A 17,353-nucleotide genomic window follows, 5' to 3' on the forward strand; every position below is an offset into this window, starting at 1 on the left:
AAAGAGTAAAGGACTAGGAAGATTAGTTGAGCATATAATGGGGGAAAACTTCCCAACCTTTCAAAGGACATATATATGCAAATAAAAGAAGCCTAACAAACTCCAAATAGAATAAATCCAAATAGGCCTTCCCCAAGACACATACTAATCAGTCTGTCAAATGTTGGAAAGAAGCAGAAAATCCTGAAAGCGGCAAGAGAAAAACAATCTAGTACATACAATGGAAACCACATAAGACTGAGTTCAGACTACTCAGCTGGCACTAGGAGGCAAGAAGGCAGTGGTATGATACTTTAAAATTCTGAAAGAGAGACTTCCAGCCAAGAATTCTGTACCCAGCCAAACTATCCTTCAAAATTGAAGGAGAGATTTAATTTTCACAGATAAACAAAAGCTGAGAGAACATGTCAACAAGAGACCCTCCTTATAAGAAATACTAAAGGGAGTTCTACCAACTGAAAAAAAAAAAAAATAGACAGGAGAAGTAGATCTGGAGGAGGGAAAAGAATTGAAGAGTACCAGTAGGAGTAACTTAAAGGATGAAAAGAGAAAGAGGGAAAAAATATAGAGAGAGAGATTTGACATATAAAATCCAAAGGATAAAATGGTGGATTCAAGAAATGCTTTCACAGTAATAACTTTTGAATATTAATAGATTAAATTTACCAACTAAAAGATTCAGAATGGATTAAGAAATATAATCCAGTTATATGCTACTTACAAGAGACTCATCTTAGACACAAGGATACACATAGATTGAAAGTGAAAGGATGGAAAAAGATCTTCCATACAAGTTGTAAACAAAAGAAAGCAGGAGTAGCTATACTAATAACAGACAAAATAGACTTTAAATGTAAAGACATCATAAGAGACAATGAAGGATGCTATATATTAATAAAAGGGACAGTTCACCAAGAAGAAATGACATTCATAAATGTTATGTGCCCAATCAAGGAGCTCCAAAGTACATGAGACAAACATTGGCAAAACTGAAGGGAGCATAAACATTTCAACAATAATAGTAGGAGACTTCAATGCACCGCTCTCCTGTATAGATAGAACAAATCAGACAGAGGATCGACAAGGAAATAGAGAACTTAAACAATTTGATAAATGAATTAGACCTAACATATATAGGTCATTACACACCAGAACACGAGGATATACATCCTTCTGTAGTGCTTACGAAACATTCTCCAGGACAGAGCATATGCTGGGGCACAAAACTGGTCTTCATAAATTTAAAAACATTGAAATTATTCAAAGCACTTTCTCTGATCACAATGGAATGACGGTGGAAATCAACAACCACCAAAAAACAAGGACTTTCACAAATATATGGAGATTAAATAACCAGTGGGTCAATGAAGAAATTGCTAGTGAAATTGATAGCTATCTGGAGACAAATAAAAATGAGAATACAACATATCAGAAGTTACAGGATGTGGCAAAGGCTGTGCTGAGAGGGAAATTTAGTTCTACAAATGCCTGTATTAAAAAAGAAGAAAGAGCAAAAATCAAGGACTTAACTGCTCACCTGGAGGAACTTGAGATAAAACAGCAAACTAACCCCAAAGCAAATAGAAGAAGATAAATAACAAAGATTAAAGCAGAACTGGAGTAATTTATAAGTGGAATGAAATTCAAACATAGGAAAAGCCACAAAGGGAGCAGCCAGAAGCTGAACATAAAGGGAATCCAGAAGAGAAGGGAGAGATGAGGAAATACTGCCGTGTGCACTGCCATATGATAAGCCAAGGACCAAGGATCACCAGCAACCAGCTCCAAAATGTTACAGTGTTTGGGGAGAAAGCATGGCCTTTATGATGGCTTGATTTGGACTTTTTCCCCATTTTCCCCACGAGCCATTAAATTCCCATTGTTTAAGCCAGCCCACTGCATGATATTTGCTTGAGCAACCAAGGAAACTAAAACAATGGTCTTTTAAAGAGAAAGGAAAAGGAGTAAGTCCAGAAGAAAGATAAGATATTGGTATAAACATGAAAACAATTGACAGGAATCTAAAAACAGACTAAGCGATGTGAGAAGAACAAAGGATGAGACAAAGAAGGGAGCATAAGAATGATAAAGTGCACAGTGACAGGCAATTTTAATAGTGAAGGACTGTATTCAAATTGGCAGCTAAAAGTTTCTGTACTTATATGTCCCTTTGGAGTGTGTGTGTGTCAACTATTTTTCATGAACTATAACACACCTAAAGAGCCTAAATCCTAAGTATACAACTTAATGCATTTTTAAGAAGTTAAACCACCTATGCAATCATCACTCAAAATCAAAATTCAAAACATTTCCAGAGCCCTAAGAGGCCGCCTAATTAATTGCAACAGAGCCCTAAAAGGCCGCCTAATTAATTGCCTCCACATGTCATGATCCCCTGCCACAGGGTTAACCATAACTGACTTCTACTTGCTAGACTGATTTTGGCTGCAGTATGTAAAATTTTATAAGTAGAATCACGAAAAAAAAAAAAAAGATTAAAGCAGGTTAAATGAATGGGAGAACAAAAGAACAATAGAATTAATAAAACTGAAAGTTGGTTCTTTGAGAAAATCAATAAAAAAGATGAGCCACTAGCAAGGCTGACAAAGAAAAAAAGAGAGACAATGCAAATAAGCAAAATCAGAAATGAGGGGGGGTGGATCATTACCCTGAAGAAATTTTAAAAAGCATAAGAGGATACTATGAACAGCTAAATGCCAAAAGTAGACAATTTAGAAAATGGACAAATTCCTGGAAACCTACGAACAGGCTACACTGACTCAAGAAGAACTAGAAATTCTCAACAAACCAATCACAAGTAAAGAGATTGAATCAGTCATCAAAAATCTTCCTACAAAAAAAAAAAAAGCCCAGGGCCAGATGGCTTCACAGGGGAATTATATCAAGCAATCAAAAAAAAAAAAAAAAATTTAACACCAATCCTGCTCAGATGTTTCCAAAATTTTGAGGGCAAAGGAACACTACCTAACCCATTTTATGAAGCTAACAGCACTTTAATACCAAAACTGGGTAAAAATGCAGCAAGGAAGAAAAAGTATAGACAAATCTAATCTCCCTAATGACCGTATATGCAAAAAACCAAAATATTAGCAAATAGAATCTAACAGCACATTAAAAGAATTATACACGCAACCAAGTGGGGTTTATACCAGGAATGCAAGGATGGTTCAACACAAGAAAGTTAATTAGTGTAATACAGCATATTAACAAATCAAAAGGGAAAAAAATCACATGATCATCTCAATTGATGCTGAAAAAGCATTTGATAAAATTCAACATCCTTTTCTGATAAAAACACTTAAAAAGGTAGGAATCAAAGGTAACTTCCTCAATATGATAAAAGGCATATATGAAAAACCCATAGCCAGCATCATACTCAGTGGAGAGACTGAAATCTTTCCCTCTAAGGTTGAAACTAGACAAGGATGCCCCCTGTTGCCACTATTATTCAACATTGTACTAGAAGTTCTAGCTAGGGCAATCAGGCAGGAAAAAGAAATAAAAGATATCCAGACTGGAAAGGAAGAAGTAAAACTTCCATTATTTGCAGATGACATGATACTATACCTGGAAAATCTTGAGAAAGCTACAACAAAGTTATTGAGCTAATATAGAAATTCAGCAAGGTGGCAGGTTATAAAATTAATGTGCAAAATCAGCATTTTGTTTCTATACACAAGCAATGACCTAACCAAGTGGTCAATTAAGGAAAAAATTCCATTCAAAAGAACAACAAAAGAATCAGGTATCTTGGAATGAACTTACTAGGGATGTAAAGAACTTGTACATAGACAACTGTATAACATTGCCAAAAGAAATCAGAGAAGATCTAAATAGGTGGAAAGACATTCCATGCTCATGGATAGGAAGTTAAACATAGATAAGATGTCAGTTCTACCCAAATTGAACTACAGATTCGATGCAGTACCAATCAAAATTTGAACAACCTACTTTGAAGACTTGGAAAAGCTAGTTACCAAATTCATCTGAAAGAAAAAGAGATCCCAAATAGCTTAAAAGCATCTAAAAAAGAAGAACGGAGTGGGAGGATTAACACTCCCTGATTTTAAAACCTATTACAGGGTGGGCCATGGTGGCTCAGCAGGCAGAATTCTTGCCTGCATGCCAGAGACCTGGGTTTGATTCCCGGAGCCTGCCCATGCAGCAAATAAATAAATAAATAAATAAATAAAACCTATTATAAAGCCACAGTGGCCAGAACAGCATGGTACTGGCACAAAGAAATATTAACCAATGGATTTAGAATTGAGAGTACAGGGATAGACCACCAAATCTATAGACAATTGATTTTTGATAAAGCCCTGAAATCCACTGAACTGGGACAAAATAGTCTTTTCAATAAATGGGCATGGGAGAATTGGATATCAGTAGCAAAAAGAATGAAAGGGGACCCCTACCTTACACCTTATACAAAAATTAATTCAAAATGGATTAAAGATCTAAATGTAAGAACAGTACCATAAAACTTCTTGAAGAAAATGCAGAGAAACATCTTCAAGATCTAGTAATAGGTGGTAGCTTCTTAAACTTAACACCTAAAGCACAAGCAACTAAAGAAAAAACATAAATGGGAACTCTTCAAAATCTAAAGCTTTTGTCCATCAAAAGGCCTTGCCGAAAAGGTGAAGAAGCAGCCAACTCAATGGAAGAAAGTATTTGGAAATCACATATCAGAGAAAGGTTTGATATCCTGTATACATAAAGAAATCTTACAACTCAACAATAAAAGAACAAACAACCCAGTTATAAAGTGGGCTAAAGATATGAGCAGACATTTTTCTGAAGAGCAAATACAGATGGCTACAAAGCACATGAAGAAAAAAAGCACATGAAGAGATGCTCGTTCTCATTAGCCATAAAGGAAATGCAGATCTAGACTACAATGAAATACCACCTCACACCTATAAGAATGGTGCCATTAAACAAACAGGAAACTACAGATGTTGGAGAGGATTTGGAGAAATGACAGTTATGCACTGCTGGTGGGAATGTATAATGGTACAGCCACTACAGAAGACAGTCTGGTGGTTCCTCCAAAAACTAAATATCAAGTTGCCCTATGACCCAGAATTTTACTACTACTCAGTATATACCTAGAAGAGCAGAAAGCAGTGAAGTAAACAGAGATCCGCATACCACTGTTCATAGCAGCATTATTCACAATGGCCAAAAGACGGAAACAATCCAAGTGCCCATCATTGGACAAGTATACATGTGATGGAATATTATGCAGCAGTAAGACGAAATGTCATCCTGAAGCACATGGCAAGATGGATGAGCCTTGAGGACATAATACTGAGTGAAATAAGCCAGACACAAAAGGATAGATACTGTATGATTCCACTATTATGACCATGGTAGAGGTAATCAGAGGCTTATAATATAGAATAGAGGGGACCTAAAGATACACAGGAGTTTGAGATGGGTGAACAGTTAGCTAATGATGTTGAACTTAATTGTAAGGGAATTGATAGATGTGAAGGTGGTTCCTAGTGGGTCTTTAAGTAACATTACCATATAGAAGTTGAATATGATTGAAAGGGGTTATATAGGCTCATGTGTTCTACCAATTAACACTACACATATAAATAAGTTCTTGCATGAACTACTACAAAGGTATGAATCTTGTACAAAGAGTTTATAATTTCAGGGTATAGGGGGGAAAATCCTATTGCATGCTCTGGACTATGTTTAACAGGAAAACATCAACAGTACCACAGCAATACTGGCGTCCATAATGGGAGGACGGACAAGAGTTAGGTAAGGTTTGGATTTTCTATTTGGTGAGGATGTGTTTATTATCATTCTTTTGGGAACAATGAAATTATCTAAAATTGAGAATGCTTATGGGCTGTTAACTTTGGACATTATATGTGAGGCCCAGTATATGGTGATGGCTGAAAGTTGCACTGAAATGAGAAGTAGAGTGACAATATATATATATGATCAGACATTGTGCTGCTACTAAAAGGAATGAAGTTATGAGGCGTACAACGATGTGAATGAATCTATGGGACGTTTGGTGAGGCAGAATAAGCCAGAAACAAAAGAGTCAATATTGTATGATCTCATTTAGAAAATACTTACAAGAAAACTGGGACCTAGATTGTAAGTTCTTATAGCAGTCACATTTAGTCCGGAGCAGTAATTGTTATTTTTGGATTTTGAAATAACAATTTCTGGTTTATAGAGATAAGAACAAAGCCCACCAGGTCGGGATTAAAGTAATTCAGAATACAGGGGTAAAGAAGACATTGTCAGTATTTTAGAACTTGACCTACTCTTTGAGACCAAAGGAAGAAAGGTTTATTTTGTGCAGAACCTAAATTTTCTGTAGCACATAATCTAACTCAAGCTGTGTGGATAGATTATTGAAACAATCCAAATACAGGGAGCCCAGAATAAGAATGAGAGCCTTTAAACCTGTATAGCTTAATGTAATGCCTGGATACATCCCAGAGTATATTAAGCAGATAATAAAGTATTGGCAAAGTCCCTTGAGAGATGGAAGAAAAAAATATGCAACTATTAAACTTTACCATCGGTGAAACCCCTGATACTATGTCAAACATTAAGGACACCCAAAACAATAGGCCAAGCCTTGATCTTGAGGCTTCTTCTTGTGAAATTTATGTATGGTAGCAGAGAAACTTATCCTACCTATAGGTATGCCTAAGAATCACCTCTGGAGGACCCCTTTTGTTATTCAGATTTGGTCTCTCTCTCTATAAACCCAACTCTGCAAGTCATGGGACATGTAGTCATGGGACTCTGCAAGTCTCGGCCTTAGAACTGTAAACTAGCAACTTATTAAATTCCCCTTTTTAAAAGCCATTCCATCTCTGGTACATTGCATTCCAGCAGCTAGCAAACCAGAACAGTACTGGAGACTAAAAGAAATATCAATATAATGATTCAGCAATCATATTCATTTGATTCATATGCAGAGTTCCTCTCTGCTACTTGGGACATGACATCCAGGAGTGAAAGTCTCTCTGGCAGCATGGGAGATGCCTCCCAGGGATGAGCCTGACCCTGCAACCTGGATTCAACAGTGTCTGGCCAAAAGGGGGAAAAGAAATGTAACAAATAAGGTATCAGTGGCTGAGAGAGTTCAAATAGAGGAGAGTCTACTCTGGAGGTCACTCTTACACAAGCTTCAGTTAGACATTACTACGTACCATAACTTGCCAATCTCCAACCAAAACCATTCCTGCCAGTCCTAAAGAATACCTAGGGAAATATATAGGATTCTAAAAAGGGTCCATGCACTAGGGTAATTTTCCAGAAACCTACAACTGCCAGATGGGTCCTGAAATACAGAGGGGCCAGCTTCTCCAGAACATCAACTAGTTCCATTCCCCTATCCCATATTATCAACAGCCCTTTCCAACATGAAAAAGTTAGAATGGGCATAGCCCAAACACTGCCAAAGAGTGGGAGAAAGATCAAAGGTGATGGTGGAGTTACATAGCGAAGGTTGTCATTTTTTAACCCTGTGTTTAAGAAGGTACTGTTTAACAAATGAATATGATTGCTGAATCATTATATTGATATTTCTTTTAGTCTCCAGTACTGTTCTAGTTTGCTAGCTGCTGGAATGCAATGTACCAGAGAATGGCTTTTAAAAAGGGGAATTTAATAAGTTGCTAGTTTACAGTTCTAAGGCCAAGATAATGTCCCAATTAAAGCAAGTCTATAGAAATGTCCAATCAGAGGCATCAATGGAAAGATACCTTGGTTCAAGAAGGCCGCTGAAATTCAGCGTCTCTCTCTCAAGCGAGAAGGCACATGGTGAACACAGTCACAGTTTCTCTCTCAGTTAGAAGGGCACATGGTGAACACGGCGTCATCTGCTAGCTTTCTCTCCTGGCTTCCTGTTTCATGAAGCTCCCCAGGAGGCGTTTTCCTTCCTTACCTCCGAAGGTCTCTGACTGGTAGATTCTGCTTCTCATGGCTATGTCATTCTCTGCTCTCAGAAATCTCTCATTCTCCAAAATGTTTCCTCTTTTATAGAACTCCAGTAAACCAATCAAGACCCACCCAAATGGGTGCAGACACATCTCATCTAATCCAGTTTAACAAGCACTCTTGATTGGGTTACATCTCCAGGGAGATGATTTAATTACATACAGTATTGAATAGGGATTATTCTGCCTTTACAAAATGGGATTTTGATTAAAACATGGCTTTTCAAGGGTACATACATCCTTTCAAACCAGCACAAGTACCTTAGAGCAGCTAGAAGTAAAAACCTAAAATTGTGGAATTGTAACCCATACCAAACTCTGAAATCTGTTCTACAAGTAATTGTTGCAATGTACTTTGAAATTTATTGCTTTTTTGTATGTATGTTATTTTTCACAAAAAGAAAGAAAGAAAAAAGAGGAGTATAAAAGAGAAATAGGATTTAATAAATGAGTATGACTGAATCATTTATTGATATTTCTTTTAGTCTCCAGTGTCTTGGACCAGCTACAAGAAGAAAAGAAAAATTGTGGAACTTTAACCCATACCAAACTTTAAAATATGTTCTATAACTACTTGTTAAAATGTCCTTGGAAATTTATTGCTTTTTTGTATATATGTTGTATTTTACAATAAAAAAAGTTTTAGAAAATCCTCTTTTTCTTAGTAATACTTATATGTCACCTGAGCTAAAAGGGGGGACAATTTTAAAAATTTTTAAACAGAGTAATGAAGAGGAAAATGTTATGATTTGTGTAAATCTGAAACTGTCTGTATTAAGAATTCTGATCTATAGTGTCAACAAAATACAGGCACAGACTAAACTGTGATATTCAGGCTGAGCTGCATTACAGTAAATGGCATTCAGACTATTACTTGCTGCCTGACGCACTCCAGCAGCTTTTAGATGTGCTTTTGCTCTAATCTATTAGGTATTCTAAAAGAATTAAAATTTTAAGCAGCTTTTTAAACTCATCACCATGATCACATCTCTTGTGAATGCTGGGAACTATTTAGAAAATATAGCCTGTTATTTAAAATGTAAACTTATGGGCGGGCCACGGTGGCTCAGCAGGCAAGAATGCTTGCCTGCCATGCCAGAGGACCCGGGTTCGATTCCTGGTGCCTGCCCATGTTAAAAAAAAAAAAAAAATGTAAACTTATCCTCAAAGCATTACATTTTTTAATTATCGTAGTTGTCATTTTTTACCCTGTGTATATCTATTTCAAAGTCAGAAGATTTCAGAATTGCAGTGGAAATGCGCTTCTAAAGGCTTTATGGTGGTAGGTACCAATAGTTTCCTTTCCTAAGATATTCCCATTTCTTAATTCAGTTCTCTCTTTTTACGTAGAATGTTATTATAAATTAACTATAAGGTATGTAAAGCAGCTACTATGTCTTATAAAAGATCCTTTGTGGACAGTTATGTTTTTCTGTAGTATTGATGTGGTCTCTAAATTTGATTTCAGTCCAAAAGAATATCCGCTAAGGATGCCTTAGCCCACCCCTACCTAGATGAAGGGCGACTTCGCTATCACACATGTATGTGTAAATGTTGCTTTTCCACCTCTACTGGAAGAGTTTATACCAGTGACTTTGAGCCTGTCACCAATCCCAAATTTGATGACACTTTTGAGAAGAACCTCAGTTCTGTTCGACAGGTTAAAGGTGAGTATCTTTATTAGCCTTGACCAAGCAGGATAATCAGTAGCATTTCCATTATGTTGCCATTAGGAGTTGAAATCTGACCAAAGCCCTTCCAGATTTTTATTTAAAATTACATGTAGCTATTTGTTCAGGGCATATATATGTGTAATTAATATTACATCCAGGAGAAGGTCAGGCAGAAGGATGAATGAATGTTTTGTTGTTTTCATAGTTGGCTTATTTAGTGAGTGTGACTCAAAATGAATTTAATATATATTTACTCATTGTGATTTCATTTACTGAAACATGGAGTTTTTGTTGTTGTCATTGTTTTTAACATGCAGTTTCAAAACAGATAAAAATTCACTAAAGGGTATCTTTCCTTGGATAATGACAAGAGAATGGGATTTCTGATATTTTACTCATGTAAAACTTCCTGAAAAATCTCTATTTGGGCAAGAGGTGAAAGTACTCTCAGCCAAAATACTGAATGATTTTAGTATCTGCTTTTTAGAGCATTTTTAAGAGAGAGGTGGTTTCCCAAAAAGTAAGTAGCCCAAAATCATACCTAAACACCAACTGAGGTTTTTGGTTAAAAAACAAGCAGGCAAAAAAAAAACACGTTATTTTTTAAAAGGCATTGTTACCAGCAATTTGGAGAGTTCACCCATAATGCCACCCCTGTGGAGTCACTCCCAAATATATTCATCATTTACTCCTCCCACTAATGGAGTTTCCAATCCTTGTACGGCCATCTTGGGTTTTTTGCCTATATTTGGCTGCAACCATCGTGTTGGTTTCAAGAAAGTTCAACTGGATTCTGCCTAATAAATGACTGGTTTTAATTCCAACTATACCAGTTGGAAATGTTAAGGTGCTAGCTAGACCCCAGTGTTCACAGGCCTGCAAATCAGCATAGATTGTATGTTTTTTTTCACAGAAATTATTCACCAGTTCATTTTGGAACAGCAGAAAGGAAACAGAGTGCCTCTCTGCATCAACCCTCAGTCTGCTGCTTTTAAGAGCTTTATTAGGTAACTATATGTGTGAAATTCTAACATTCCTGTTAAAGTTAAAAGGATGCCATTGTGATTTTGTTATTCAACAAATTTATTTTTATTTAGATTCAATAGCATAGATAAAAGATTTGACAGAAAGTTTCTGTTATGAGCTTTGACTGTAGTCAAAAGTATTTTAAAAATCTAAGCATCAGTTTTTACACTGGTACCAATTCACTTGTGGTTGCTTTGATAATTTTTCTCAGATGACCATTGTGCTGCCTGGTCATTTACATGGGGGTCATATGTAGCAGGAGTATAGCAGCCACCTGCTTTGGAATTAGAGACAGTCATCTTTATTTCCACTATCATCCCTCTCCTCATAACAACTGCAAGCAAGAATTTTTTTTTTTTTTAAACACATGGACTGCTGCTGTGGCCTATTTATTGAGGAGAAGTCAACAGATTTATTGGTTAACCATGAGCCTACTTTGGAACTAGCAGGCCTTATTCTCTTCTTCTTTATCTTTTCCTTCTCTTGATCTCTTTTTCCCTAACTCCTAGTGTCAATCTCTTTTTTCCCTCACCAGCCAGGGGAAAGAAACCATACCACTAATATGAACAGGGAAAATTTAATAACAAGAATTATTAACTAGGAAAAGCTGGTTAACTACTAAGAGGAGTAAAAAAAGATTCTGAAGGGTCCTAAAGTAGCAAATGCAGACAGTAACTGTTCTGTCCAAGTTGGGGAGGGAACAACTTGAAATTAAGAACTTAAAAGACACACCTCACTCAAAGCTAAGATTCAGACCTCTTTGGAGAGGGCATGGCTGCCACAGGAACATACCTCTGGGTGGTGAAGAAGCTTGCCGAAAATGGCGAGTTTCTTTGAACCTGGTGGGTTGCAGAGAAACTTGGCAGAGGATACAGGTAAAGAAACCAAAGCTAGTCCTTGAAGAAGGCCCATTACTGAAACTTGTACAATAAAAAAGAGGCTTTCCAAAACCAGGAAGGAAAGCTGCTTCCTGATGCTGTGGCCTTGTGGTGCCCTTCCAGTGCCCTCTGTTTACAAAGGCTAACCATCAAGTCAGGTAGCAAAGGAGAAACATGTACGGGGTTTGGCTCCAGAATCACAAAGCAGGGCAAAGGACGATGTATTTGAATCCAAGAGGCAATAAATTGATAGCTGCCATGCTCTTCCTCCTTCCTTCCCCTCCTGCCTTTCTCCTCCCTTTTCCCTCTTCTCCCTGCCTCTTTCTCTTGTCCCTTCACTTTCCTTTTAATTAGCCTTGACGTGTACAAAGGTAAGATCGTGTAGACTTTTTTTAATTGATGACTTTCCATTCTTCTCTGTATTTTTCTGTAGGAAAAGGAATTAAATTGCATTTTTACTTCCCTGTGGGTTCATTTTGTTTTGATATTTTCCCTTCAGAGTCAGTGACCCAGCCAAATATGTTTCAGCACCTCTCAGGGGCAAGTCATTCATTATCCTGGGCTCTGGGGAAAATGGTTACACCCAACCCCCTCAAGTTTATGACCTAGTTGATAACATTGGACACACAGGAAATAACTTATAATATATATCTGTATATAATGAATGCTAAATGACTATCCATTCTACTCAATACTCGATAGAAGAATGCTTGTGAGCTTATGAGGTTCATTCAAAGTAGGTCCCTACTTAGTCACTGTATTTTGAGAAGCTACTTTTAAATGGATAATTTTGCATCCCTTAAAGTTATTTTCCTGATTGTAGGTGTTTATAATAGCTACCATTTACTTTATATTCTCTAGAAGACACTGTACAAAACACTACACGTTTTCTTGTTTATTCAATGTAATATCCTATGAATTAGGCTGCATTATCCCTTTTAAAATGAGGAAAATTAGGCTTAAAGATTAAGGAACTTGCTCTATGTGACTAAATAATAAATAACATGGTTTTCAAGCCCATATATGAGCCACTATACTATACGGTCTCACAATAGATACAGAGCCTTAAACAATTTGGAACAAATTCACCTTAAGAGAGTAACAGAAATCTAGAAGTGGACTTTACAATGTTTTTTAAAGGGAGAGAGACAAACAGGCAGTAGTGAATTGCCGTTTTGCTCATTATGGCATTACAATTAATTTAATTCTCTCCATTTTCTTCTAGTTCCACTGTTGCTCAGCCGTCTGAGATGCCCCCATCTCCTCTGGTATGGGAGTGACGGTGGAAGATAATGTACTACTGAAGATGTAATGTAGCTTTCCACTGGAGTCTGGGATTTGCAATTCTGGAGGTTAATCATGCTTGTACTGTAATTTTACTAATGAAGTTTTAAATTAACAACCACTACTTGTATGATATGAATAATATTTAGAAATGTTACTAGACTTTTAATCTTGTAAAGTGGTTGTGCTTTTAGAAGAAAAATATTTTACCCAGAGTTGCACATGTTTTACACATGTTTTATGAATTTAGTGCAGCTGTTATGGCTCACCTCAGAACAAAAGAGAATCGAACCAAATTTGGGGTTTTCTGTTTTGTTTTGTTTTTTTAAAATGAAGTGAGATTGTTCACACACACACACAGAAAAGGACAGTCATACATTTTTATATTTGAGCCATTCCTAAACATTTGGGGTATTCTAAAACTACAGAATCTGTGACCTTGCCTGCGACCAATCATGGAGCCATGTGAGCTGATCGTGGCTGCACCTGGGGGGAGGGGGGAGGCATGCCACTTAATGATCAAGCCCTATAATTAGCTTCTCATTAGAGCAGTGATGGTGATGTGTGCTGTCTAAAATCACATGTTGTGGGTAGAGAGAATGAGTTTGTGACTAGGAAAGACTAAACTTTTGTTTTCCTTACCCAGTATAAATATATATATATATTTAATCTATTTTTATTAGAAGTTTTCTGCTCTTTCTTACATAAAAGAACCCCCAAGCATGCATCTTTCATGTGTGTAAATAATTCATTTCTGGGCTAATTTCAAAAGAATCCCAACATTGCTGTATAGAGAGAGAACTAGCTTGCACATTTTAGTTCTGTGAAATTGTGAGACTTTTCCTGCACTGGACAGTAAAAAAAAAAAATTAAAAATTAAGACAAAAACAAATTTTTTTAAATTTTAAAGTAAAAAAAAAAAAAAGGCACATAGGGAATTATGTCAAATGTGTTTGTGTCCTTAGGCAAAGCTGTGGGAGTCTTGAAATGTCACAGTAGTAAATAAGTTATTACTTTTTGACAAATTCTTTTTTCTGTTGGAACACTGAATTCTGTGCATATGTATATATGAATTCAAAAATTGAAGGCCTCTACCTCCTGGAGTTATACAACTTGGCTTGTTTACCTCCACATGCTGATGATTATTTTTTTTTTTTAAGTTTAATGTGGAGACTTGAAACTTGAATGTCCCTTTCAATTTTTATATTAAAAAAAAAAGACAAGAAAATTGAAGATTGTTTCACCTGTACAAGGAATACTAATGGATCGTCTTAAAATTGGTCTAGGATAAAACCTTGGTGTGTGTTATGGACAATTAACTGTTAAAGTTATTGTAAGTTATCTGTATTTAGCAGAGTATTTTCATCTTGAGTGATCTGAGCTGAATTTGAAGACTATTAATAAGTTATGTTTGGAAGTTTTAACTTCAATGAAGTAATTATTTGCTATGAAAGAAACAAACATTGAATTACTAAACAAAGATGGTGCAATATCTTTGTTTTTTTTTTATGAGGCTCCTGAGAATCAACCCAACTGAAGCATTTCAATTCACTTGAATGAGAAACGTGTTTAGTATCAAAAGAGCCCAAGACGACACTGGTGTGAAAGGTACAATCCAAGAGGTTGGTCAATTACCGTGGCACACTTACTGGTCACTTTGTACAATGTAGATTTGAAGTACAGTGGTGAAAACATTAAATGTGACATTTGAAAAATATGTGTTGTCTGTTTCCCTTTCCTTTGTTTTCTCTTCCATACAGTTTATATCCTGACTTTGGAATGTTTTGAGACATTTTCTTACTTATATTTCCATTTTGATCTTTGAGGAAATTAGTTTATTTTTTTGTTTCTTTTTTTTGTAAATCTTATCAGAAACTTTAGTTTGCCAAAAAATTTGTTGAGATATTATAGATGTTGTGATTTTTTTTTTTTTTTTTTTTTATGCATGGGCAGTCTTCGGGAACCAAACTTGGGTCTCAGGTATGGCAGGCAAGAATTCTGCCACTGTGAGCCACCTTTGCCCACTTACATTGTGACTTTAATATATATAATCTGGAGGTCTTTCCAGGCCTTATAGCCTCTAGTCTGTTGGTTTTCAAACTTTTTTTTATTTGAAATAAAGAACCCTCTTTTCACATGAAATCTTAATCTGAGGTCCAACATAGTAAATAAAAATGGACTGTCTTGGATGAAGCAGATTTATTAAGGGGCTTTACCCACCCCCCTTCTTTTCTACCTCCTGCCCCTAAGCAGCCCAAAAACATTTTCAGCTAAGGAAGAAGCTTCAGGTGTTTGGTAGTATAATTAGGACCTGAAACCAGATTGCCTAACTTCAGAATACTGTCCCTGCTGCTAGATAAAGCAGCATTCCTCTTGGGTTTGTAAATGACATATACTTCATCCTATCTTTTCTTGTTTTAACAAAATGAAGGGATTTTTTTTCTGGTGTAGGAGGAATTTGACTAATAATACAATTATTCATTCCACACATTTGAATACCTTCTATGTGCAAGTTAATATTAATAAGAGAGTGTTTGAATAGGAAGCCAGTTTTTATCACTTATAAGAACGCATTATGTATAAGAGAATAATCCCAAATCTCTTAAATTTATACCAACATTTCTCTACTAAGCGCCTACTAGAAATTTCCACCTGGGTATATCATAGGCACCTCAAACATGTCAATGAAATTGATTTTCTCTCCATGCCCCAACTTTTATTTTTAAATGATTCTCCTCACTTCTCATGACACCCCAACCCCTTTCCAGTCTAAACTACTAACAAAACAGTTAAAGATCGAATGGTTAAGGCCATCCTTAGGATTTCAGCAGGAACTGTGGAAGTGGCGCAGGTATGAATGTGCTAGGAGAGGAGCATGGGAGGGACACAGTTGTGAGCTAGCCCAGGCTAGTGCACTCTATGTTTACATTAAGTTAGGACCTGTGCCAAGGTGGTACTCTTGAAACCACCACCAGGTTTTTCTTTTTTTGGTGGGTGGAATGGAAGAGAATGACTCAGGTTATGGTACTTCCTCTATTCATCACCCCTTAAATCCTGGGTCTCCACTCAGAATTTACCATCTACCCAGTTACAAAAGCCAGAAATCAGAATCTTCTCAACTCCCACTTAATTTCAACTCATTTAAATTTTGTACTATAGTCCTTTATTTCTTTTTTAAATTTTTCTTTCAGTAGCTTATATACAACTAAAATTTCTCTCCTTAACCCATTCAAATATATAATTCAATGGTGGTAATTACATTTACAATGTTGTGCCACTAAAATCATCCATTACCAAAACTTTTCCATTCCCCCAACAGAAATTCTATGCCAATTACGGTTTAATTTCCTATACCCTACTCCCTTCACAGCCCCTGATAACCTATAGTCTAGTTTCTGACTATGAAATTGCTTATTATAATGATTTCATTTCAGTCCTTTTGTGTCTGTCTTATTTCCCTCAACATGTTATCTTCAGGATTCATCCATGTTATTGTATGTATCAGAATTACGTTCCTTTTCACAGCTGCATCATATTCCATTGTGTGTATATGCCACATTTTGCCTATCCATGTGTCTGTTGACAGACTCTGGGGTTGCTTCCATCTTTTGGCAGTTGTGAATAATGCCACTATGATCACTAGTGTGCAAATATCATTCAAGTCCTTGCTTTCAGTTCTTTTGAGTATATACATAGAGGAACAATTGCTGGGTCATATGGCAACTCATTTTTTGATTGGGTTGTTTTTGCCAAGTTGTAGGATTTCTTTGTAATTCTGGATAGTAAACCATTATCAAATATATGGTTTCCAAGTCTTTCATCCCATTTGAAAGTTGTCTTTTTACTTTCACAGTGAAGTCCTTTGATGAACAAAAGTTTGTAATTTTGATGAGGTCTCATTTATCTATTTTTTTCTTTTGCCACTTGTGCGTTTGGTATAAGGTCTAAAACACCACGGCTAACACAAGGTCCTGAAGATGCTTCCCAACAGATTTTTCCAAGAGTTTTATGGTCCTGATTACATTTAAGTCTTTGATCCATTTTGAATTAGTTTTTATATATGGTGTGAGATAGGAGTTCCCCTTCCTTTTTTTTTTTTTTTTGGCTTTTTAAAGGGGAAGTTTATTAAGCTGCAAGTTTACAATTCGAAGGCCATGAAAATGTCCCAATTAAAGCAAGTCTATAAAAATGTGCAAATTAAGGTACCAACAAGAGTTGTTGGCCTTCTTCGTCACTTTAGAAGGCCGATGACGTTCAGGGTTTTTCTCTCTCACCTGGAAAGGCACGTGGTGAACATGACGACATCTGCTAGCTTTCTCTCCATGCGTCTTGTTTCATGAAGCTCCCACGGGGGCATCTTCCTTCTTCATCTCCAGAGGTCTGTGACTGTGTTGGCTCCAGTGGTTCTTGTGGCTGTGGGGCTCTCTCCAAAATGCCCCCTTCATTCTTATACATATTAATTTCAGTTTTCTAAGCACCA

At 36.4% G+C, this 17,353-nt stretch overlaps 1 protein-coding gene across 4 annotated transcripts in view; it reads left to right on the forward strand.

The window, feature by feature from the left end:
• NLK (nemo like kinase) overlaps positions 1-14,590 on the forward strand; it is a 245,244-nt gene extending 230,654 nt beyond the window's left edge. For 2 of the 4 annotated variants that reach the window (XM_077165281.1, XM_077165282.1), the window contains 3 exons: positions 9,481-9,679; positions 10,599-10,692; positions 12,815-14,590. In XM_077165281.1, coding sequence (XP_077021396.1) covers positions 9,481-9,679; positions 10,599-10,692; positions 12,815-12,869 — 348 coding nt within the window. In that variant the 3' untranslated portion in view covers positions 12,870-14,590. The other 2 variants (XR_013177722.1, XM_077165283.1) reach the window with 2 other exon arrangements.
• Positions 14,591-17,353: the final 2,763 nt, after the last annotated feature.

The sequence above is a fragment of the Tamandua tetradactyla genome, chromosome 6 (assembly GCF_023851605.1).
Source record: "Tamandua tetradactyla isolate mTamTet1 chromosome 6, mTamTet1.pri, whole genome shotgun sequence".
Taxonomy (NCBI): domain Eukaryota; kingdom Metazoa; phylum Chordata; class Mammalia; order Pilosa; family Myrmecophagidae; genus Tamandua; species Tamandua tetradactyla.